This window comes from Manis pentadactyla, chromosome 7, assembly GCF_030020395.1.
Source record: "Manis pentadactyla isolate mManPen7 chromosome 7, mManPen7.hap1, whole genome shotgun sequence".
Classification (NCBI taxonomy): Eukaryota; Metazoa; Chordata; class Mammalia; order Pholidota; family Manidae; genus Manis; species Manis pentadactyla.
Window position 1 is genome coordinate 58057783 of NC_080025.1, and position 25127 is coordinate 58082909.

Below are 25127 nucleotides of genomic sequence, written 5' to 3' on the forward strand. Positions count from 1 at the left end.
ATCAGAAAGGTATGACCAGTTGGCAGAAGAGCATGAGAACAAGCAGTTTCCGTTACGGTGATGGGAAGGTGGGTGATACAGTAAAAGCAGGTGGTGCTGAAAAAATCACCCTGGCTGCTGGTCATTGTTGCTTTGCACTTTTTTTTTTTTTTTTTTTTAACTGAAACGCTGGCTTGGTCCCAGGTGTGGAGAAGGTAGCCGTCGGTGCCACAGAAAGCTAACTGTCACTATTGTAGAGTCATAATGTGAGGTTCTGCAGAAAACCTAGAGCTCAAACAAAAGCACCACAGAAATATTTTTGGCTTCAGTACTATTTGCTTCTGTAGTTTGAGTAAAATTGTACCCTTGTGTGTTTTTGTGCAAATGTTATTTTTCTCTGTATGGTTTATATTAGCTTATTAATCTGTAATCAAAATTTAAATGTTTTCTCCCTCACAGTTTTGCTCATTCGGGAGTCGCCTCATGGGACGAGGGTACTATGTGTTTGATAGAAGATGGGATCGTTTTCGATTGGCAGTAAACTCCATGGTAGAAAAACACTTGAATTCACAGATGTGGAAGTAAGTGAGCAGTTCCTGTGCAATATAAGATCAGAGCTGCCCCACAACTCTCTGAACCCCAACTTTATAAACAATGTCAGTGGATGGCTTTTTATATAGAACAAAATAATTCTGAAACCAGGGTTCAGGATGAATTCTTAAATGTCAGCCCTTCTCTATGGCTTGCCTACAGTTTTTCAGAGACCCCTACAATGTGTGGTATGCTTTTTTCTCTTTGGGGGTCATTTTTGTGTTGGTAATATGCTAACCTAAATGAAAAAGGTATAAGATAAGGTCTGTTTATTTAACAGTGGTAAAAGGCCTTTTTGTTATGACTGAGAACCTCTGAGGATATTAAGAATATGCTTGTGTTTGTAATGTTAAGGGTACAGTGTCAATACTAAAAATTTCATAATGGTTATGGACCAATTTCTAATTCCTGGGGGAAAAATATGTATAGGGGCCACCAGGGCAGATCCTGAGCCATGTCATGAAGTTGGTTAAGCTTGTCTTTGGCCCTTCCCACCTCCCTAGAACTCTCCTCACCTATACTTCTCTCCACCTTACACCCCAGCTAATTTTCATTTCTCTATGATCCCTTCATTCTCCAACACCTCCCAATGTGTTTACATTTTAATAGGAGATTCATGAAAAGGGAAGAAACCTTCTTGGTTTAGGGAAATGCTATTTTAAAGGAATGACAGGCTAGACCCTCCCACGGCACATAGGAGCTGCTGTGCCTGTCCTGGGTCACGCAAACCCAGCCCACGGGGTATCCCCGCCCCCACTCCTAAAGAGGTGAGCTTGTAAGATGTCATGCCAGTAGAATCATGGATCCCTTGGGGCCAGCACTGGACCCCTCACCCTTTCCAGGAAAGTGCAGGGAAAGCAGGCAGGCGTCGAGGAGAAATGGGTGGGTGGTCGGGTTGGGGATGGGAACAGAACCCAAACCCTGCCCCTCTCCCGGGTTTCCTCCTCTCTCCCGGGCAGCTGTGTCACCCCAGCCCCTTTCCACCGTGATGTCTGAGGAGCTTCCAGCCGGGACCTTCTAGGAGCACTGAGCCTCTGTGCCTGCAACGAGCTCTCGTAGCAGACACGGGACTGAATGTTGACACTCACTATAACGGAGGAAAGGGCCACAAGAGAAGCTTATCATTTCTTCTCATTTAAGCGACTGCCCAGTGTGTCTAAACAGACCCTTGATAGCTATCTACCTGTTTCCATTCTACACAGCCACAAACTGGCACTGCATGTGGGGTGACCGTGTTCTCGGTTATTTGGTTATTTATGCTTCTGCGCTTGTTCCCCAAGATGGCAGCCAGCCCTGGCGACTCCCGCAGCTCTTTGCCCTCCTGTATTGTGGAAGTGTAAACCCTGGACACGTGGAAGGAATGTGTTGATCTGTATTGCGCTACCTGGTGTCCTGTCAGCTCAAGCTCCATATTCCTTTCCTCCTCAGGCACAGAAACCCGAGCCACAGGGCATCAGGTCCCTCCCCCCTTTTCAGGACTTGCCTAACCAATCTGCTGTCACTGAGCAACATTGGGGCTGCCTGGGTGTCAACTCTGGAGAGCGTAGCACCCCGCTGCCCTCTCAGCCTCGCTGCCCAAAGCCCAGGCCCCGACGGGCCCGACCCCGGAGGGATGGCAGCTGATGGGGGCATGGAAGACATTAGGAAGAAAAGGAACGGCCGAGACTCTTTTTTCTTTAACAAGCATTTAACTCTGCATCAGGAGACGCCAACACAGTGTTCTCTTTCAGCCAGGTCAGCATCTGGATCTCCATGCCAGCTGGCAGGGGAGGACGGGCACTGTCAGGGACGGGCTTTGTATGGGACCTCCCTAGGCCAGCGTGCGAAGCTTAACACGGGGCCCAGCCCGCAAAGCTGGAATCCACTGCCACTAGGCACCTGCAAAAACACGTGAACTACTTAACAAGGAGGAAGGCTCCCAGGGACACTAGCTATCACATGCCCCTTGCCCTGCTTTTCCCCTGCCCTTTCTCCCCTCCTGCCTCTGCTGCTCACTTATGATCAGTGTGGAGAGAAAGGAAAGGAATAGGAAGTATGCTGAAAAATAGCAGCCATCCCCATCCTGAGTGTCAGCCAGGTAAGACTGAGGGTGACAGCTCTGCTTGTAGCACAAGCAGAGGCATGAATTTGCAGTATTTAATGGGAAGATTACAAATTGAGGCATTCAGCATAGATCACAGTTCAGGTCACTGACTAGGGTCCTCCCAAAGACATGAGCTATCTAGAAATAACTTTATTATGAGCAATTGCCAGACCTCTACCCACATGTATTTCTATCCATACTTTAGCCGGTGAGGGGCGACTGGGTGGGAAGCCTGTAGTACCACAGCAAGGCAGCTGACACAGAGAGGGTGTGCTGATGCCGTGTGTGCTGGCAGACGCTGTGCAGTGCCAGACAGTTCCAAGGGCATGAGTAGGCCTTTCCAGTCTGATTATACGGGAGTCCTTGCCCAGCATGCATAGTTATGTTGCTGCTGAGAATTCACCTGCTCACCCATCCACCCACCCATCCATCCATCCATTAACTCATTCATTCATTGCAACAAGTCCTAATGGGCACTTGCTTAGTGCTGGCAGATCTGTTACATTCTTTAGACTTGAGAGAAAGTAGATTTCAAACACCATCATGGCCACAGTGGGTTTGGCACCATTTTCCTCTTTTATTTGATCTCCTTGGTCTGATGTTTTCAAGGACACTGCTTCTGTACAGAAGGATTCCTCTGGACTCCTGCTAAAGATGGGATTTATGCTTCCACCAAACTGCAGGCAGAAAACTGAATCCTCAGAGAGAGCAGCTCTAGGAGAGGCATTTCCTTCTCACTGACCTCTTTCCAGAGTTCCCAGGCACCTCGCCCTGATGCTACAGCTGGGAGGGTGGCCTCCGAGGAGACAAGGGGCTGGGAGAGGCCCCATCTCATTCTTTGCTCAAAGCCCATGGAGCACAGGCCCGAGGCCTGCCCGCCTTCAAGCACTGCTTTCAAAGAGAAAACTAGTTCCTCACAATGAGGAGCCCCAGCTACATTGCAAATGGTTTCCTGGAGGAATGGGGAGGGGAAGCAAGGTGAGGAAGAAGGAAGAGCCAGGGAGCAAATATTCACCTGGCTCCTGAGGTCACTGTCCTTTCCTGTGAAATCAGGAACAAGTAGTGGCCCCAGGGAGGCCGTGTGCCCCTCCTGATCCCTGGAGTAGCAGCCACGTCAACCCAGGCCCTGGTTGGGAAGTGGGAGCTGTTTTTAGTACGAGTCAAAAGATGGAGTTTACAGGGGGCCACAGGAGTGACTCACTGCCTGGCTCTGGCCTTGGCCCCAGAGAGCGTTAAAGGCAGGGCGTTGGCTCCCAGGCTCCCCTCAACCTCCAGGAAGACCACCCCTGTCCATATGTTCTCCCATGCCCACACCTACAGTATCTTCTGAACAAACTAGGAATTCCTGGTCCTCCTTCTCTGGATGCATGAGGGCCCCTGTCCTCTCACCCTTGCTGGATGGGCAAGAAGACCCGTGAAAGACCACACCCCAATTACAGCTCCTCTGAGAGCTGAGGTAGGGGCAGGGAAATGGCAAACAGTAGGGCCAGCCGCCCCAAGCTGATGGGGAAATGCCTCTCTGCAGACAGCAAAGGCAGCTGGCTGCTGGCCCATAAGGGGGGTGACTCCTTGACTGCCTCCCCCAAAGAGCAGGGTGAGAGACAGGGGGATGCCCGGGCCCCTGTGTGCAGGTGGCAAAGCCCCGTTCTCACACTTCTTACCTCAAGCCAGGACTAAGTGTGAAATGACCACTTATCATTAAAAACCACCTTCATCACTGCCAAAAAAAAAAAAAAATAGGGAAATGCGATTGGGGAAATATATGTTCTAAATAACATTCACCTTTTACTCATGAACAAGGCAGCCATTATCCAGTAGCCAAGCATGGAGAAAAGGACCTGAAAACCCGAAAGTGGTTAAGACTAGGTTGTTGGGCGTTGCAATGGGGGGAACCATAGGGAGGGGCCATAATCAGAGTTTGCCATCCTCCAAGGCTTCATTTTCCATAGTCTGGTTCTGCCGGGGTGTTCTCTATGGCCCTGACGCTCACACTTCATCGAGCCTCTGGAGCGATACCAAGCTGTTTCTCACTGTCTCTCTCACTCTTCTCTCATGTTTAGGAAGATCCCTCCTGCGGCAGATAGCCCCATGCCCTCGCCAGCAGCCCACATCACCACCCCCGTTCCAGCATCCGTTTTACAGCCTTTCAGCAACCCCAGTGCTGTGTACCTTCCTTCAGCTCCCATCAGCTCGAGACTCACCTCTTCTTACATAATGACATCAGCCATGCTCTCAAACGCAGCTTTTGTGACATCGCCGGACCCGAGCGCCCTCATGTCACACACCACAGCTTTCCCTCATGTGGCTGCAACCCTCAGCATCATGGACTCAACCTTCAAGGCCCCCTCCGCCGTGTCCCCGATACCAGCCGTCATCCCTTCCCCATCCCACAAGCCATCCAAAACCAAAACCAGCAAATCCTCAAAAGTCAAAGACCTGTCCTCCCATAGCGACGAGTCTCCAAGTAACAAAAAGAGGAAGCCACAGTCTTCGACTTCCTCCTCCTCCGCCTCATTATCCTTGCAGACATCCCTCTCGTCTCCATTAGCAGGGCCCCACAAAAAGAACTGCGTTTTGAATGCCAGTTCAGCTTTGAACTCGTATCAGGCGGCCACCCCCTATAACAGTCTGTCTGTGCACAACTCCAACAGTGGGGTGAGCCCACTCAGTGCCAAACTGGAGCCCTCAGGACGGACCTCGCTGCCCGGCGGCCCCGCGGACATAGTGAGACACATGGGCTCGGTGGGCGGCAGCAGTGACTCCTGTCCCCTCTCTGTGCCCTCCCTTGCAGGGGACCTCTCTCTGGCCTCTCACAATGCCGTGTCTTCTCTGCCCCTCTCTTTTGACAAATCAGAAGGAAAAAAGCGTAAGAACTCGAGTTCTAGTAGCAAAGCCTGTAAAATCACTAAAATGCCTGGTATGAATAGCGTTCACAAAAAGAACCTGCCCAGCCTTCTTGCACCGGTGCCCGATCCCGTTAACAGCACCTCCTCTCGGCAGGTAAGGGACCCATCCTTACAGAGGCCTCCTGGCACTGCCTTCACTGGCTCTGGGGGGCCAGCTTAGCTGTGGCTCAGGTGATGCCAGCTCTCCTGTCTTCCTGCAGCCAGAGTCCACACTCTGTCCTGAGAGCACTTTAACTCACAGATATGACCTACCACCCTCAGCAGGCGCCAGGTGCTGGTTCCAAGTGCTACATAGATAAATGCCACCTCATTCAATTCACACAACCATCCAGGGCAGCTGGTACAATTGCTATCACCACCTTACAGATAAGGAAACTGAGGCACAGAGAGATTCTGAGTTCCCCACTCCACTTATTTCATATCTTGATTCTGAGGACAACTTCACTAGGTCTTATTGCCAAGCAGTCCCCTCAGGAAGAGCCTGAGGTGCAGGCAGCCTAGGTGGTGGCCCGGGTCCCACCTGGTGAGGGTAACGCCTGCTACCAGCTTCCAGGTGGCTGCTCTCACTTAACCAGGGTGCATTGACCCCCTACCCATCATCCTCCAAATATAGTTCTTCCCTTCCTAAAGTAATAACTACAGCCCATACCCACTGGCATGGAAATGTTCAATGCCATTGCGCATGTGAGGAAATCTGGGAAAATGGTCCAAGAAGAATACGTGTTTCCCGTAAGCTGTGTTCTCATCCTCAAGCCCAGTCTTCCTCCTCAGGCTAGGGAAGTCACCTAGGAAAGCCCCAGGTGCTCCAGATCTGGTGCCAGTTGGGCACAGTGCAGAGCAGCAGTGAGGGGGCACCCAGGGTCCTCTGTCCGCAAGCCTGCCTGTGGCATCATGCATCACCCACCATGGGCCCCAGGGCTACAGCCACAGAATTAAGAGGGCCAGACCCTGAGCCCAGCCCTGCCTGTAGGCAGGGACTTCAGAGAGATGAGGGGCAGTTGCTAAAAAGCTGTTTAAATGTTTTGTGTCACCTGTGTCTGAGACTTGTTAAAAACCTCACAAAGAGAACATCTTGGGGGAACTCACAAATAACAAGTGAAAATGAGAAACAGCAAGTTGGGGTATCAAGGGCCAGATGAGCTGCACACTGAAGGAGGGGGAGTTAACTGTCTCCTCACCGGGCCGGGTTCCCACACGCCTGTGCCTGTGGTTCCCAAGCTGCCATTTGCCTCCCCGGCCAGGGGCACAAGAATGGGGGGCCAGCACTCACAGGTCCCTACCCTGAGACTGGGGGGCCTAGTAAAATGTCAGTCTTCAGTCAGCAGGTCTGGAACAGAGTCTGAGCATCTGTGTTTCTGACAGGCTCCCACCCCAGGCCGCTGCACACGGGCAGCTGTACTGCCCCCCGTTTTAAATAAAGTTCTAGCAGCTAATGCTTGCTTTGGGGTTGGGCCCTATTCCAGGTACCTGGGATAAATTTAATCATTTCATCAGTACCTATTACTCCCATTTTACAGATGACTAAACCAAAGTCACAGAGCACGGAGACACAGCTGGGATTTAAATCCAGGCCGTTTGACTTTGGAGTCTGAGCTGTTACCCACTGTGCCCGTGTTCACGGAGTGCCTCTGTGTTGAGTAAATACGAAACATTTAGTAAACATGATCAGTTAGTCCAAACCAATGGTAAAAAGAGCAGAGAAGCCCCACCAGAGTGCTTATCAGGAGGGAAATCAAAAACAGTGATGAATTTCACGGCTGCCTTGGGTCAGCATTGCTTTTCTGTGCAGGCAATGTCTGGGCACTTGTCACCAGGCCACTAAGAAAAGACCGCCCAGTGTCACCAGCGGGCATTTCCCAGTGGTGAGGGCCTTTGGAATCTGTGCTGATTCTCTTAGGAGATTGGGAGAGACATGGCTTGAGGTTGAGAAATCCAAGGTAAATGTGTGTTTGGGGGATCCGTTTAATGGTATCTGGTTGGTGTAAGGCCAGAAGTTGCCACAGAGGAATTCAGCAAGAAACCGACCTGAATGTAAGACATATGTCTTTATGTGAAGTCGAGTTAACATCAGGTTGAGATCTTTATAGGCTGGGGGCAGGAGCTACCTGTGGGAATGGGACTCACCTGAGGACCCAGACTCCTGTGTGCCTAAGAATAGTCACCAAGAAAGGGGAGAGCCCGATGGCCACACCCTCATGCCCTAGCACAGCCCGACCCTACTCAGGCTCCCACTCGAATGGCGCACAGCACCACCTTGCTGTTTCTCTGCAGAACAGCAAGGTGCATGCCAGGTCTCCAGGCTGGGAATAGCAGCCCAGGCTTTTACCTGCAGTGGTTCCAAGGGATTCTGGGCTTGTTCTGCAAGACGGGGCTGGGGCTGGTCTGGGAGGTCAGGGGTGGGTGAGTCTGTGTAACCCTTTGGCCACAGGTGGAAAAGCCAGGTCTCTGCTGATTAAATCCTCCCAGGAGGGCCAGGCCTCTCGCCAGATGCCTTCATCCTCACCCCCGAAACTTGCAGTCTGTACATCTGGGAAGCAGACTTAAGAGTTCCCCTCCATTCCACTTTCCCTCTGGGATGAGAAGGGCATCATCAAGGTACCCCTGAAACATTTTCATTTTCTCTGCCATTTAAGATGGAAACACGAGTTCCACACAATAGGAGGAGAACGAACATTACAGTGCAGGCTTTTCCTTTCTCTGGTGACACGTGTCATCGGTGGGTCCTTCCCCATCTGGCTCTGGTGTCTGAGTAGGGTTTCACTGGTGTCTTTCAGGTTGGGAAAAATAGCAGCCTAGCTTTGTCACAGTCCAGTCCTTCAAGCATGTCCAGCCCAGGACACAGCCGACAGGTAAGTTCCAGGGCCAAAAGAACATAGGCTCATCAGCAGGGTGGAAAGAATGTGGGCGGAAATGTGGCCATTGGGGCAGACCCTGGTGCCAGTATCATCAGAGAAGAGCACAGCTGCCGGGCTTCCAAAGCGAGGCCTTCTAGTTGTTAGCTGCATGCCCTCGGGCAAGTTCCTTAACTTCTCTGTGCTACAGTTTTCTCATCTATAAGATGGGGCTCATAATGGCCCCTGCCTCATACAGCTTTTGTGAGGATTAAATTAGTTTATTCACATGAAGCCTGTAGAAAATGCCTGACACATAACAAACACACAAGTGTTAGTCATTACTGTTATTGGCAGCTGTGTGAGACTAAGTAGATTACTCCTTGGAGTCTCAATTTTTTCATCTGTTAAATGGCAAAATCAGTGCCTGCCTCCTAAGTTTAGTGTGAAAATTACATAAGAGGGTGTTGACGAAAGGGCCTTGCTTATGGCAGAAATTAGTGTTTTCTGAGGCCTCTAGTGAGCTGTAGCTACCATTCAGAGTGTGGTTTCATGGGAATATTCAGGCTAGATTTAGCATTTTTTGTAAACTGATGTGTGACGTTGGTCAGGGTATAAATGATTTTCTCAAAAGGAGTATGTGTGCACCCAGGGAGGCCAGAGAGATGGGGTTGTGCATGTCATACATGATTGGAACATGTCATACGTGGCTGTCTTACATTGTCTGGGTTGTGCCAAAAGTTCTATAGACACCAAATTGCAGTGTGTTTGTGTTTTGGCCTTTGGGGATTCCCCACAAATCTTGGATAGAGTTGGGTGAAAATCACAGCAAAATGGTTTTTGGATCCATATCAGGGAGGGTGTCTCCAGCATTTTGAGTCAGGAGGTCCCTTTCTGTGTCTGAGTGCCTGCAGTCCACTCTCTGTGCCAGGGGCCGAGGGTGGGGGGTGTCTGTGCCCCAGCAGTCGGCCTGTTTATGGTGGGCCTTCAGCACAGGTGGCCTAGCGGAGATGACCCTTCACCCTGCCTGTAGTTCCATGCACACCTGTGGGAACCCACCATGCTGGCATTAACAAATGTAGTAAGAACAACCATGGCTGCCATTTGTTGGGCACTTTCTCTGCAGATGGCTGTGCTAAGCCCTGTACATACATTACATACACGTGAGCCTTTTAACAACCCTGTGAGGGACAAATGATTACTCTCATGTTACAGATGAAGGTGACTGGACTAAGAGGCTAAGTAACTTGAGCCCTAAACCTCCACCTCCAAAGCTTCTATGTATCACCCAACTTTTCTTTCTTAAAGAATTATCCATGCTGTCTGTAGATGAGGTAGGGAAAGGTGAATTTGTAGAGAAAAAAACAAAGACCAATCAATCATTCCAGTCTCCCATCCTAGAGAGCCCCCACCATGAACGTCCACAGGGTTTGTCCCTGTGCTTTCCTCCACAGCTAGGTTCTTTCTGGCTACCTGACATTGACAGAGTCCTTTATACTCATCACTTCATTGGCTCATTAAAGCTGCCTTTTGCTGACCCTCAAGAGGTATTATTTTTATTTAGAGATCAGAAAACTGAGCCTCCATTCTTGACTTCTCATGGGTAACCCCAAAAGTATGGTTTTGAAACAATCTTCTTTTCTTTTCTTTCCTAGAAGACCACGAACAGAACGGGCAGGATAAGGACTCTTCCATAACAAGACTTTGAAGCCACTTCCAGATCAATGCCTGGCCACCAGCCCACCCCAAGAGGCCGAGGCAGGAGGAGGAGGGAGGGGAGTGGGCGGCGGGGGAGAGTCTATTCCTGTGCCCTGACTGGCTCTGGCCTTTCTTCTTTTTTTAATTGACCAATTTTTAGTTTTGAAGAAAAAGGCGAGGAACGTGAATTTGAGATTTACAGAAAACAATACCAGTGTTTTGTTTCCGTTGTCTTTCATTTGCCACGTGTCTACATTCTTCCAAGTTTGGGGGTCACCCCTCTAGCTTCAGATGCCGCTACTGCACCTTCATGTGCTCCAGCCACAAGAGCAGAGAGCGGGAAGGTCCCTTCCTGGTGGGCATCGTCTGACGCTCTTGAACTTGAGCCCTGCAGTGCTCCCTTCCTTGTCCCTCACCCATTGCCTCCATCTCCTCCTACCTGCTGCTCACTACCCTCTCCCCCATCAGAAGGAGCTGGTTCTCACAAGCTGTGCTCTGGATGGCATGCAGGGCTAGAGGCTTTGCTGGCAGAGCTTGTTGTGTTTGAGTTGCTGAGAGCAGAGCTGGAGGGGGACCAGGTGCCCTCATCAGGTTTCTACATGCACCACATGGCGGGCCAGATGCTATGAGCAAAATGAAGAACAGTGGCCACTTAGTGATGTTGTTTACCCAGTACCACTGTCCAGCTGTGCAGATCCACCAGGCTATACTGGGTCAGGGATGGGCTAGGACAGGTCTGGGAGGTGGCAGGAAGCAGAACATGGGGATGGGAGGATAGTCCTTAAAAGATGGTAACCAAGCTGGGTGACTGTGGTAATCTGAGCTTTTAGGTATTCATCCTGCAAACCCTTCCAGGATGCTGTGTACAGGGACCCAAAGCTGGGCAAGCCAGAGAGGGGATTCCCAAGGAAAAAGACGTGCGAGGCAAGGAAGCCACTGAGGATGAGGGCAGTTCTCAGCCTGCCCTCCAGGGCCAGGCCAGAGGAGAAGGAGCAGCGGGGAGGAAGAATCTGAGCAAAAGCTTCCATGGAGGGTCAAGTGTCAAAGCCAGGTGGGAATAAATACGAACATAGCCCACCTACCTCCATGCCCTGGGACGCAGGGCCTGTGGAATCGCATGTCCATAGATCACCTAGGTTTTCAGAGGTCCCTGCTCAGATGCAACCACCCCAGGAAGGAGCGGTAAGGCCAAGCTACTACGTAGTGAACAAGAGCCACCCGGAAGAAAGAAGCTGGAGCCCTACAGGTATAAACCTCAAACTGGAGTTCTGAAAGAAACAGCAATACCATAAGCTCCCATAGGGAATCATAATCAGGAAAGGAATTCACAGTCTAAAATAAGTGTTCTGTGCTGTTAACCATGTAACTATACCATCTAATGGCAGAGATACTCGGAGGTTTGGCTTCATCCCCAAGTCAGAAAGGAATTCCAGTTTTGCAGCTGGAGGCAAACCCTCATACCTACCCTGAAGTTTTCCTTTTCTTCCCCATCCCCCCCAACCCAAAGATCAAACTACTGTTGAGTCTCACGACAGATTGGATTTTGCAACAACGGGAGGCAAACGGAGTGATTTGCATCAATGGAATTGCACTGACAGTGTTTCTTAGATTACTAAAATTTTTAATATAAAATGAAGATTTTTTTTTAAATCAGGAGTTGATTTTAGGTACCAGGACATTAGTTCAGATGATTTCATTTTTCTTTCTACAGTGTTAAAAGTGCACTTAAATGCTGGTTTATTTACATCTTGGGAAAAAGACTGAAAATTGAAGGGGAGATTGTTACTTTTTCTTTTTTTAAAAAAAAAAGGTTAAGCAGATTTTAAGACTTATAAATGTTTAAGAAATTATAAACAAGGTTAGACCCTTTGAAAAAAGTTTAGAAGATATTCTTAAAGTAAATTTTTATAGTGTTAATTTTGTAATAATTTATGTTTTACTATATTACAGAGCTAACTGACCAGAATAGTTTCAGGAACATTATGAAACTTAGGAAAGTTTAAGCAATGTTTATATTTTTAAAATGTCCTTTGAATTATGTTTTTATTGTACATTTCTTCAGACTGAAAAGTATGTACATATCTTTGTTATTTTTGCACAATTTTTGTCTCGTTCGGTTTTAGAAGTCTGTTGTTTTTTTTATAATTTATTTTGAGTTGTAAAACTTGCAGGAGTAAAAACAAAACAAAAATCTCAGCAACAAAATAACCCTCTGATTTATAAACTCTTAACACTCAGAGAGGGAAAACAAAGGTTGAGAGATTAAGTGGCTGCTTCTGAGAAATAATGTCTCAACAGAGACTAAAGGAGCAATTCAATAAGTTTAAATGTAGCTCTCTACAACTTGAATTGCAAGCTGGAATAAAGAGGCTCCCCCAACTGAATGCTGCTTACTTGGTGAAAGAGTGGCTCTGACCAAGGTGAGGACGTTTCTGGAAAACTGAGCAAAAAGGGAAAGCCCACGGTGTTTCTTCCTTCACAATCAACCACAGGTTTACTTTATAACAATGTATTAAAAACTCACAGCTTGAAAAATGGAATGCAAATAAAAGGTTTTCTTTGGGTTTGTTTTAACGGAGTTCAACTGGACCAGCCTAGGAAGCATTATTAGGGTGATACCTATTGGGTACTTCTGTTCTTTGCACCCCACTCAGCCCCTTGACTGCAGACAGCCCCATTTGCCTGAAGATATCATGACTTGTCACCAGCCATAGAGGCTTGAAAGCTCTGGTTGTTAAGCATAACGCAGTGCGTAGACCTGTCAGCCATAAAAAAAAGCGACTTGGATAACGTGTATGCCTTCTTTTGTATTAATGTACCAATTGTAAATAATGCTGATCAACCTTTGTAGAGAATAGTTTATACAGCATATTCTATTATTGCTGATTCTCAGTGAACTCTTGTTTTAAAAAAGGAAAAAAAGAAATTTTCTATTTACACCTTATATTTTGTTATGCTGTCAGCCCATGGCACTTTAACAAAACTCTGTGGGTTTTACGTAGCTGGTCAGTCATGGGGTATATTAAATAACTGTTGCACAGACAAGAATTTGCACCTGCTCATTTGTCCTTTCCTACTACCAATTTTAGAACCTTTTCCAGAAGAATTTTGAAAAAAGCATGTCCAAACATTCTAAACAAATGCCTCACTTGTGGAGTGGGTTTCTTTTCTACAATCCATATTTTGTAACACTAAGTATTTTCCTCCTTTGTCCCGCACCTTGATGTATTAGCACTATCAGAGAGAGTTCATTCCATGCCTGTGATATTGCGAGCAGAATAAATGTCTAAAGTAGGTGTAAATAGTAAATTCTATGGCTTACAGTTTTAAAAAGGAAAGAACAAACATGTATCTATTGATACTGCCGTGGTTCAGTACCAGGCCTGGAGACATTCTCCAGCGAGCGATTGTAATTTTTTTTTTTGCTTTTTTTTTTTTTTTTGTAACATGGCTTTGTAAATAAAATAATTTATATGTTTGTAAAACAGTCTTTGGGTTTTCATAAAATTGAATTTTTTTTTGCTCCTTTTTTTCTTTTGAACAAAAGCATTCTCACCAGACAAGACTTCCTGTTAGAACACATTTGAGAAATTGAAGAGAGTGAATTTATTCAACAAATATTTATGGAGCACCCTGTCTGTGGCTGCCCCTGAGCTAGGTGCTCTGTGCTCAGTGATGAGAACAGAGTCCCAGATCCTTTCTGGAAGCAACCCAGTGGGGGAGGCAGTAAATAAACACACAATCAAATGTGTAATTACAGATTATGGCAAATGGTATGGTGGAAAGAACTGATCTCTATGAAAGAGAAAATTACAGGAGAAACCAAAGTAAAATGGATGAAGTGGTACTATTTGGGAGTTCCTCTGAGGAAGTGAGCTGAAGACACACAGTGGCGGGGACAGAATGCCAGGCAGAGATGTTCCGAGGTAGGAAAAGCTTGGTAAATTCTTGGCATCTAATGAAGATCCACTGTAGACAGACCAAGAGGAAAGAGATGGACAGAAGGCAGGGATAGGTCACAAAGGGCCTCGTAGAGTTTGGATTTTGTGTTCCATTCAGTGGGAATCCTTTGAAAGGCTTTAAGCAGGGGAATGACCTGAGCTAATCTGTAAAAGGATCACTCCAGCTGCTGTGTACAGAATCAACTGGAAGCTATTGCAAGAGGCCAGGTGAAACACAATGTTTGTGTGGTCCCAAGATGTTGACAGTGGATGTAAAGAAATGAATGGATTCAAGACATTAAGTTGACAAGACTTGTTTAGGAATTGAAGGTGAGAGTTAGGGGAAGAATAGATCCCAAGGTTCTGGTAGAGCAATCATGTGGGTGGAGATGACATTTCTTCAGCTGTGGAAAACCAAGAGGAAGACAAGGGCTTTTTGGAGCCGTGCAGGAGGGGTGTTTCATGCAGAGCAGAAGTTTGGATTTGTGCATGTACATTTGCTCGTGTACAGATTACTGTGATGCACATGCTGCTATGGCAAGAAGGCAGGTATACACATGACCAACAGTGGGTCTATGCTGCAGGCATCAATTTGGGCATTTTTAGTATATGATGATATTTAGAGCCACAGGTATGGATGTGTTTACTTGAGAGTGTGTAGGGGAAAAGAGCAGATGCTTAAAGGTTAGGTAGAAGCAGAAAGCTAGCAAAGAACTCTGAGCATTCACAAAGGGCAGAGAGAACCCAATGAAAAGTAGTTTGCTGCAAGCCAGGACTGTAAGATGTTTCAAGGAAGGAACGGTCAACTGAGTCAAATATCACTGCAAAATGGAAAATAAGATGGTCTCCTCTGGGGCTTTGCAGCATGGAGATCCTCGGTAACTACTAGTTTCCTAGGGCTGCCATAACAGATCACCACAACTCGGCTTCAAACGAAATATGGGCAGACTTCAGAGGTACTGCAGGCTCCTTTCCAGACCACTGCAATAAAGCAAATAGCATAATAAAGCAATTCATATGCATTTTTCAGTTTCCCGGTGCATATAAGAGTTATGTTTACACTAGTCTATTAAGTGAACAACAAGGTTGTGTCTAAAAACACAATGTACATACCATAATTAAAAACACTATTGCTAAAAATTGCTAACCATTATCTGAGCTTTCAGCAAGTTGTGATTCTTATTGACAAATCACTGTTAACAAATATAATAATAATAATGAAAAAGTTTGAAATAATTGCAAAATTACTAGCATATAACACAGACATGAAGTGAACAAATGCTTTTGGAAAAATGGCACCAATAGACTTGTTGAACACAGGGTTGCCATAAATCTTCACTTTGTGAAAACACAGTATCTGCTAGGGCCAATAAAGCTCAGTGCAGTAAAATGAGGTAGGCCTGTAAATTTACTCGGAGTTCTCAGGACCGGAAGTGCAAAATCGAGCAGGGCTGCACTGCCTTCAAAGATTCTGGAGGAGATCCCTTCCTTGCCCTTCTGGTTTCTGGTGACTGCTAGCAGTCCTTGGCCTGCCTTGGCTTCTGGATGCCTCACTCCCGTCTCTGCCTCCATCTTCACGTGGCCTGCTCCCCTGTGTTCCTCCTGTGTCTCAAATCTCCCACTGCCTGCCTTTCTCTGATAAGGAATCTGTCATTGAATGTAGGGCCCAACCCTAAATCTGGGATGATTTCCTCTGAAGATTCTTAATTTAATTACTTCTTTTTTCAGATGAATTCATACTCACAGGTTCTAGGGATTAGGATTTGGACATATCTTTTGGGAAATTACTATTCCACCCACAAAAGTGACCTCAGCAAAGCAGGTGTGATGGAATACCAGGGCCGAGGCCAGGCTGGAAGTGAGTTGAAGGAAATGCGGTCGTGTAGGCACAAATATCGAGAAGGTTAGAAGATATAAGAGAGTATTTGCATTTTGTTTCTTTTTGTTTCTTTTGTTTTTCAAGGGAGAAGAGAGTAGATTGTGATTCCTATGCTGGAGACTGGGACAAGAGGGAGGTTGAAGAAGCAGGAGAAAGGGGAGATCAAAGAAGGAAAATCCCTGAGAAGGCAAGAGGGGGTGAACTCTAACGCACATGGAGGTACTGGCCTTTGTATTGTTAAAAGATAAACTGAGGCATCTTACAATTTTTAAGAGTTTATTTGAGCAAAAATGGATTTGAATTAGGCAGTGCCAAACCAGAAGCGGTTAGGACAGGAGCTTGGGGAGAGACTTATAGAGAAAAGGTGGAAGCAAAGTAAGGAAATTATTGATTGGCTGTGTGTGACTGGTGGTCCTTAGCTCTGTGATTTCATAACCTTGAGGCATTTACAACTTAGATTTTAGTTTGCTTACATAGAGCATCAGCACCTTAAAGCTGTATTAACCTAATGGGCCCCTTGCTTAACTAATTTAAAAGTAGGAAGAGGGACACTTCCTCCAGGGAAATGAAGAAGTCAGTTTGTAGACTCCCTGTTGGGAAGATGAGGAAATTCCTGACTGAAGGTTCCATTTTTCCAGTGACCATGGGGCAAGTTGAACGAGAGCTTGGGAGAAGTTTGAGGAGAGTAGAGGAAGAATCAAATTACTAATGAAACTGGATTGCCATACAATGTTGAGAGCACCGTTTAGATTCATGATCAAAGCAAGCAAGGTCCTGGCATGGAGAAGACAGTCATGGTTTGAGCACAACACGGGCAGACATAGACCACTTGGAGTCAAGGCTCTCAGGCAAACTAAGGCAAATTTCTCATTTTGCTTCAGGCCCAAGTGAGTATTTTCACTATTGTGCACAAGAGAAAACCACAGGAAAAGCAGATTTGAAGCTTGGCCCATAGTAAGCACGTTGCAAATAAATGTTTGTACAACTGGATTATCCACAGTCACAAAAGGTCAGTGTGATGGTTCCAGCACCAATGATGATATTAGTCCACTGGTTCCGAGCTTTGTCCGTGACTGGCCACCCCTCACTGCGCTGGCCTGGGCGGCTTTTAGCTCCATTTTGAAAGGAGCCTATACATTCAGCGTTTTCCAAACCAGTCCTAGGCCTGGAGCATCAGTAGGAAAACCAGAAGTTGTCTTCAGGACCCTCTTCTCCAGGTGAGGAAACTAAGAGGCAGGGGGTCAAATGAGGCATAAAGTCCACAGAGCTGGCTGATGGGCACACCTGTTCTCTTTTCAATCTCGTGCTCTTTCTGTTGCACCTCACTGCCTCCTAGAGAAATAAACTCCACCTACAGACTTCTAAGCCACTGTGGATATTTCCATAAAGGTGTTTTAAAATTCTGTTTGTCTCCTAGTTGGTTTACTCAGGTCTCTGAAATTCAGTTTACCATACTTAAACATTCTTCTCCTTTTTTATCTTTCCTGCAAGGCAGTAACTACTTGCTTAATGGATTCTTTTTTGCTTTCTGATCTGGTTGGAATTACTCCAGAGAAGCAGGCTTTATGTATCCATGTTTCTGAGCAAAGTTTCCAGGAATGTATTTTAAAAAGTTTATTTTCTATTCATTACATCTTCATAAGCCATTTAAGTAGAAAAGTAAATGAGGAAGGCACAAAAAAGCTGAATGCCTCAGAAACCAAATCAGTCGCACACAAGTCCGAGTCATTGCAGAATCACTGTGGGAAGCTTGCCAACGGCTTGGAAAAGTTGCGTTTATTGTGACATTTCAAAATATAAATCTGATCTAAGGCCATTAACATTGGAAAGGCTCTCTCAATTTAAGAATTTTAGAACTTTTCTGGGCTTCTGCTTTTGCCTTAAATATTTCAGTAAGTTTTTAATCAAAGCAAACATCATCACAAAAATGCTTGTCTCTTCTGTAACATGAGCCAGTACTGTGGAAGCCACTATTAATATAAGAGCTTGTGCAGCCTGTATTCAGATTTTCATTTTCTCTCCACTCACTTCACTTCCCTATCTGATTTCCTGTGTTATCCCTAACCCTTTCCTTCCCTGCCACTCCGCTCTCCCCCATGTCCCCGACCAACCCAGACGTGGTGCTGGGGGCTGGCAGGGAGAGGGTAACAGTTCTGGCACATTATTGGGATAGGGTAAAGGCAGAGCCCCACAGAAATGAAGAGAATGGGGAGGAACAACATGATTCTGGGGCGCTTCTTCTGGAAAGAATCAGCGGCATGTTTTTGTTCTTATTTGGAATATTTACAGGTCTTTTGGTTCTGGGCAGTTCGATGAACCAAGAACATTTTGATAGGGGCTAGCTGCACAGCACTGGGCGGAGGACGGCCTTCCCAGGCTGGACAGCAACCAGAGAGAGCGCTTCTGGCCGGTACTCACCTTCAAGCACTTGGAGGATGTCCCCACCAGGTCCATGCTAAGCCCAGCATTCCTCAACACTTTTAATTAATGAATTGGCATTGAGTAACCTTGGGGTATTAAAGCCACGAATACAGACAGACAGACCTAGAGAATAGCTGTTACCTTGTGGGGCACAAGGCAGGTTTCTGGTGCTGGAAGTGTTCTATATCTGGACCTGGGAGATTGTTAAGTGAACATAATCATTGGTGAAATATTTATCAGGTTGTATAATTAAGCTTTGTTCATTTCACTGTGAAATGAACAAATTTTGTAATTTAAAAGTTTACACACAGACACAAGAGGTAAATGGCAGACTGGGAGTGATAATTTTCTTAGCAGAAAAAAGAAAGTTACAGAGTAGTTTGAGGAGAATATTAATGAGAAGACCATTTTCTCCCCAAATCCCCCAGAGGCAGTAGTGGGGGGGGTACAGTCGTGGGCTGAAAATGGGGAAGGGGTGTTTGAAAGTCTCACATAAGGTTGTTAGACCCCTGAGAGCCCTCCCCTCCCACAAGCAGCCCAAGTGGCTACTCTTCTGCCCATCCCCCAACAGGGAACTGCAGGTTATTTTCTGGAAAAACTGAATGGGACATGAGATTCAGGATTCAAGGATACAGGCCCAGCACAGAAAGTTACCTTTGGTGGAATGAGGCACAAAATTCTCTCTTTTCATCATTAACTGGAGGATTTTAACTTGTTATAATTTGTGGGTGTTGCTTTGATATTTTTAGAACTTAAGCAAGTATAACATCTGGAAACCTAAAAAATTATGAAAAAAATTGAAGCCATTAGGTGATCTCACATCTGTGTTTACCAGAGTACAGTGTTTGGCTTTGGGGTTGGCTGCTTAAACGGTCTGGGTACAAGACCAGAGGAAAACTGAAAGTGATCAAATGTAACTGATTGCAGTGAATAGCTGAGGAATCCACTTTCCTACAGGTGGTTAAAAATGGAATGCCTGGTATAACACAGAGAAGACAAGTACTGATTCTATAGCATCTTACTACGCTGATGGACAGTGACTGTAATGGGGTATGTGGTGGGGACTTGATAATGGGGGGAGTCTAGTAACTATAATGTTGCTCATGTAATTATATATTAATGATAGCAAAATAAAATAAAAAAAGGAATGCCTGGATGGCTTTAAAAGTAATCCTCCTTTGAAGACAAGACTCTCTAGCATCTCACTATACTGATGGACAGTGATTGCAATAGGGGGGTACTTGATAATATGGGTGAATGTTGAAACCACAATATGGCTTAAGGGAAACCTTCATAAGATTGTGTATCAATAATACCTTAATTTAAAAAAACCAATAATTCTCCTTCCCAGGAGGACTTTCCTAATGGAGATTTTGTGCTGGTAAAGTTTGGTATGGATTTCCATATGGGTTACATTGACATTTGGGGCTTTTTCATTCAAAAGCATGTATATTTCATGTTTCTTTGGACTTCAAATCTATCTTTAAGGATCACCTTGGAGTTCCAAGGGGCTATCTTTGTTCAATGGTGTATGGTTCCTAAAACAGGCAGGCATACAGTTAGCATACAATAAATGTTTCTTGAATTAAAAAAAGAAGGGGCAGTGGCGTGCTGACAAATATCAAACATCAGCTTTGGCGGGGACAGGAACACATGTGCTGATTTATGTCTGCGATGTTAATAAACCCGACATGGCCAACCAATTTCAAGCTACTGCCATGACCTCACTACGCACGGAGGGGAAGACAGGTGCTCAGCCAACTCTTGTAAGCATGGGCCAGCCAGCTCGAGTGCACCCTGCTGTTGGCCAGGGCAACAGGCGTGCTCATGACCAGCAACACGGTATTAATTCACAATAAACAACATGAAATAATTTAATCCATTAGTAAAACCAAAAAAGAGAACTTGCAATCCCTTGGAAATGACCAATTCTAATCAACTTTTACCACTTTAAATTTTTCTTTTAAACTTTTTTCTGCTTAAAAAGGACATTTGGGCAGAGTGGATGTCTTGGTTTCAAAAATAATACACAAGAAATTATCTACATTTTTGTATAAGCAGTCTCCACTCTGTGGGCTGTGCTCCAAATGTTTCATTCGGATCTAATACATTCTTCCATTTAAACATAATATCAAGGGTGATTAGATTGCTGGACAACCCACAAAGGCCCACCAATCCCATGATGCACCTAAAGTCTGAGATCAGGGCTGCAGTAGTATTTTGGGAAAGGCATCCTCAGTTTCAGCCAGGGAAGACGATGGTATTCCACCTGGCCACCCCCTAGCCATGAAAGACCATACCCTCTGGCCCTGTTCTCTGCTGGCTACCAGGAGAGGAAAGACTTTTGGCCTGCAACCCAAGCAGACTCCCGGCTCCAGGTCAGACCTGCACTGCTCTGACATCACGAACATGGCTGAAAACACAGGGACACCCACTGTCGTGGTGGGGGTAGTCCTGGAGGCGGGGGTGGTGCTGGTAGTAAACTAGTAACATTTGACTCCATGTCTCACATATTTTCTTATTTAATCCTTGCAATGACTCTACGAGTTAGGTGAGATTATGACCCCCATTTTGCAGATGAGAAAATCTAAATTTAGAAAGGTCAAGTAATTTGTCAAGATCACATAGCTAGTAAATGGGGAGACCTTTTGGGAAAGGGTCCTTGATTCCCTGTGTAAAGTGTGTAAATAGGCGATCATCTGAGGTCATCCTTCATGCAAATAATTTAGAAGCTCAAAGAATGTTCATAAATTTTGTCCTGGGCTTCAATTTGGTGGACCTCATTTGTTTAAACAGAACTTATTGGTGTGATGGGAGCTAAATTTAGGCTCAGTTTATAATATGACATTCTGAGATACAGAGGGAGCCTCAAAAATGAAACAGAACAGGATAAAAAAAAAAGAGTTCATGTAAAAACTGGTGAAATCCAAATGAGACTATCTATACCTGAATTAATAGTATTGTACCCAATACTCCCTAATTTGTATTGACTTCCTGACTCAACAGTGATGATGTTATATGGTTACATACATTATCACTGGGAGGAGCCGAAGGAAGGAGTCATAGGAGCACTTTGTATTATTTTGCAACATCTTGTGAGTCTTAAATTATTTCAGAATTTTAAAAAATTTTAATGATGTAATTGGGGTACCCCTGTAAAGGGGGTACCATAGCACTAGCTCATTGCCCCAATCTTTCCCTGCCATCCTCTGTACTATAACCACTCCCTTCATATTTCCTACCCTTTTCATGTTTTTCAAAATGGATTTAAATTAGTATTTCTAGGTGTTTTTAGCATTTTTACTCTTTTAGGTCGATGAGGAATGAGGAAAGGCTGGACACAGCTCCTGAGCAGATGGCTCACTATCTCAGATAATTGAATGTTACCAGTTCACAAAGACTGAGATGTAACTTTAGAGAGCCAAGTTCCATAGAACCCAGTGTACCTGTTAAATCACAGCTGCAAAGCTAAAACGGGCTCCTGGGTTTGCCCTACCTAACACAGAGACTAACACAGCATCACTACCAGACTGCGCTCGTTTTTTTCACACTAAAAATGCAGCTCACCAGTTAAACATCTTGGTGAAAATAAAATTATCATACTCCAAACTTTTGTCTCCCTTATGATTCGCAGAACTTTAAGTGCATTCCTACATTGCCACACAGAAACAAGAGCCTATAGTTTTTTTAAATTGCAACACCAAATCTGAAATGTTATCCCGCCAAAAACCTTCAGTATGTAACAAAGTAGGACAGCCTATGGACACAGGTTATAGGGACTGTGTTTAGTCATGATTTTCCCCTTCTTCACATTTTAACAAGGCTGTTAAGACATTAGTGAACACTTATATAGCACTTAGTACATGTCCAGTCTTTTTTTTTTTAAGTTTTACATATGTTAACTCATTCAGTCTTCAAGACAACCCCTGTGAGGTAGATATATTATACCCATTATATACATGAGGAAAGTGAGGCAGAGAACTTAGGTGCTTTGCCAAAGACCCCATAGTTATTAATGGCACACTGCCTCACCTTTGTTAACAGCTCAGAAAAATTATGATTTATATTTCTTTCCCTCCTCTTTTTTTGATACTTAATGCTTTTTATTGATTGATCTGTAAAGTCTTTTTTTTTAATTAAGGCATCATTGATATACAGTCTTATGAAGGTTTCACATGAGCAACATTGTGGTTTCAACATTCACCCATATTATCACATAACCCACACACACCCCATTGCAATCACTGTCCATCAGCGTAGTAAGATGCTATAGAGTCAGTACTTATCTTCTCCTTGCTACATTGTTCTTGCCAGTGACCTACCTATATTGTATGCGCTAATTACAATGCCCCTTAATCTGCTTCTCTCTCCCTCCCCACCCCCTTCCTTTGGTAACTGCAATCTCTTCTTGGAGTCTGTGAGTCTGCTGCTGTTTTGTTCCTTTGTTTTTTTTCTTTGTTCTTATGCTCCACATATGAGTGAAATCATTTGATACATGTCTTTTTCCACCTGGCTTATTTCACTGAGCATAATACCCTCTAGCTCCATCCATATTGTTGCAAATGGTAGGATCTGTTTTCTTTTTATGGCTGAATAATATTCCATTGTGTATATGTACCACATCTTTATCCATTCATTTACTGATTGACACTGAGGTTGCTTCCATATCTTGGCTATTGTAAATAGTGCTGCGATAAACATAGGGGTGCATATGCCTTTTTGAATCAGGGATCTTGTTTTCTTCAGATAAATTCCTAGGAGTGGAATTCCTGGGTCAAATGGTATTTCTGTTTTTAGTTTTTTGAGGAACCTCCATATTGCTTTCCACAACAATTGAGCTAATTTACATTCCCACCAACAGTGTAGGAGGGTTCCCCTTTCTCCACATCCTCTCCAGCATTTGTTGTTCCTTGTCTTTTGGATATCTCTTTCCCTCCTTTTTAATAGCAACCAAAACTACCTGAGGCATCTCTGACTTGTCCCTGGTTGAAACAGAAAATGGAGAAAAGAAATCAGCCCACAGTCTGTTCTGGCCATTCATGACCCTCACTTGCCCTTTGATACATGCCCTCTACCCCCAAACACACACTAACCCTGAGCTCCAACTCCATGCCGATAGGCAGATTGACTAGTCTATCCAACACCAAAGCCCGAGCTCTTCATGCTAGTGGTGCACAAATAGAGTGACAAAGTGTTGACCTCGGACTTCCCCGGATTTGTGATTGTAAGTTTCCCAGCACTGGATCCCCTATAGTCCTAGGCAAACAGGAATGGCTCGCCACTGTGGTCTAGAACCATCCAGGAAGCTGTTAAAAAATTGTGATGCCTGAAACAGCCCCCACCCCTACATCCCCACCCCCAGAGCAATTACATCCAATTCTCTGCAGAGGTGAAAGGAAAGATGATGTATTTTTTAATGAAGTACAGTTGATACATAAAATTAATTTCAGGCATATGAAATAGTGATTCAACAGTTATATATATTACAAAATGCTCACCACAAGTACAGTTAGCATCTGTTATCATACAAAATTATTACAGTATTATTGACTGTATTCTCTATGCTGCACGGTTCATCCCCCAACTAATCTATCTTATTTATTTTTAATTGGACTATAGTTGATTGTGACTCATCTATTTTACAACTGGAAGTTTGTACCTCTTCATCCCCTTCAGCTGTTTCGCCCACCCCTCTACCCACCTCCCCTCTGGCAACCACCAGTTTGTTCTCCATATTTGTGAGTCTGTTTCTGGCTTTTGTTTATTTGTTCATTGTTTTGTTTTTTGGATTCCATGTATAAGTGAAGTTGTATGGTACAGCCACTATTTTTAAAGGGCTCCCCAGGAGATCCCAGTGAGACGTGCCAAGCATACCAGGCACAAGCTGGGAGACCCTAGGTTCTCAGGACTCCTGATCAACTCCCAGAGTGTCACAAGCTGCCTTCATGCATGGTCTCAGGCCTGGCTGTCCTCTAAGATCACCCGGGAAACCTTTAATAACTGTACCAATGCAGGAATGTAAAGTGGTACATCCACTGTAGCAAACAGTTTGGCAGTTTCTTAAAAAGTTGAAGACACTCCTACTGTACGATCCAGTCATCCTCCTTCTACATATTTACCAAGAAAAATGAAATCATACATCCACACAAAGATCTGTATGGATGTTTGTAGCTCCTTTATTAGTAAGCACTCCACCCTGAAAACAACCCAGTGTCCATCAACAGGTGAATGGATAAACAAATTGTGGTATGTCAGTACCATGGAATCTTAGCAATAAAAAGGAATGAGACACTGATACAAGCAATAGCAGGCATGAATCTCAAAAAAAAAAACTATGTTGAGTGAAGTACACCAAGCCAGCAACCCCATCCAAAGAAACCTACATAGTGCATGGTTCCATTTACATAAAATTGTAGAAAACGTATACTCATCTGTATTTACAGATAGCAGGTCCGTAGTTGCCTGGTGATGGAGGGGGCAGGCTGAGACGAAGGATCCAGAAAGGAACACAGGGAAACTTTGGGGGATGATAGATATGTTCCTTATCTTGATTGCATTGATTTCATGGATGTATACATAAAACAAAACTTACAAAGAGTACACCTTAAATATATGCAGTTCATTAAGTGTTAACTATACTTCAGTAAAGTTGTTGAAAATAACAACAGTAAAACTACCACTATTCAGGCCCTATCCCCAGAGATTGTTTCATGGACCTGGAATGGGGCCCAAGCCTCAGTACTTTTACAGGACCCCAGGAGCTTCTAACCTACAGTTTGATTGAGAACCACTGTGTGA

General features: G+C 45.0%; 1 protein-coding gene across 10 annotated transcripts in view; it reads left to right on the forward strand.

Moving 5' to 3' along the window:
* Positions 1 to 15003, forward strand: part of ATXN7L1 (ataxin 7 like 1) — a 224426-nt gene extending 209423 nt beyond the window's left edge. For 5 of the 10 annotated variants that reach the window (XM_036892388.2, XM_036892385.2, XM_036892394.2 and 2 more), the window contains 5 exons: positions 439 to 560; positions 1999 to 2304; positions 4714 to 5653; positions 8334 to 8408; positions 10046 to 11614. In XM_036892388.2, coding sequence (XP_036748283.2) covers positions 439 to 560; positions 1999 to 2304; positions 4714 to 5653; positions 8334 to 8408; positions 10046 to 10087 — 1485 coding nt within the window. In that variant the 3' untranslated portion in view covers positions 10088 to 11614. Of the gene's footprint in view, positions 1 to 438; positions 561 to 1998; positions 2305 to 4713; positions 5654 to 8333; positions 8413 to 10045; positions 11615 to 12853 lie in introns of those variants that run through there. The other 5 variants (XM_036892386.2, XM_036892387.2, XM_036892398.2 and 2 more) reach the window with 5 other exon arrangements.
* Positions 15004 to 25127: the final 10124 nt, after the last annotated feature.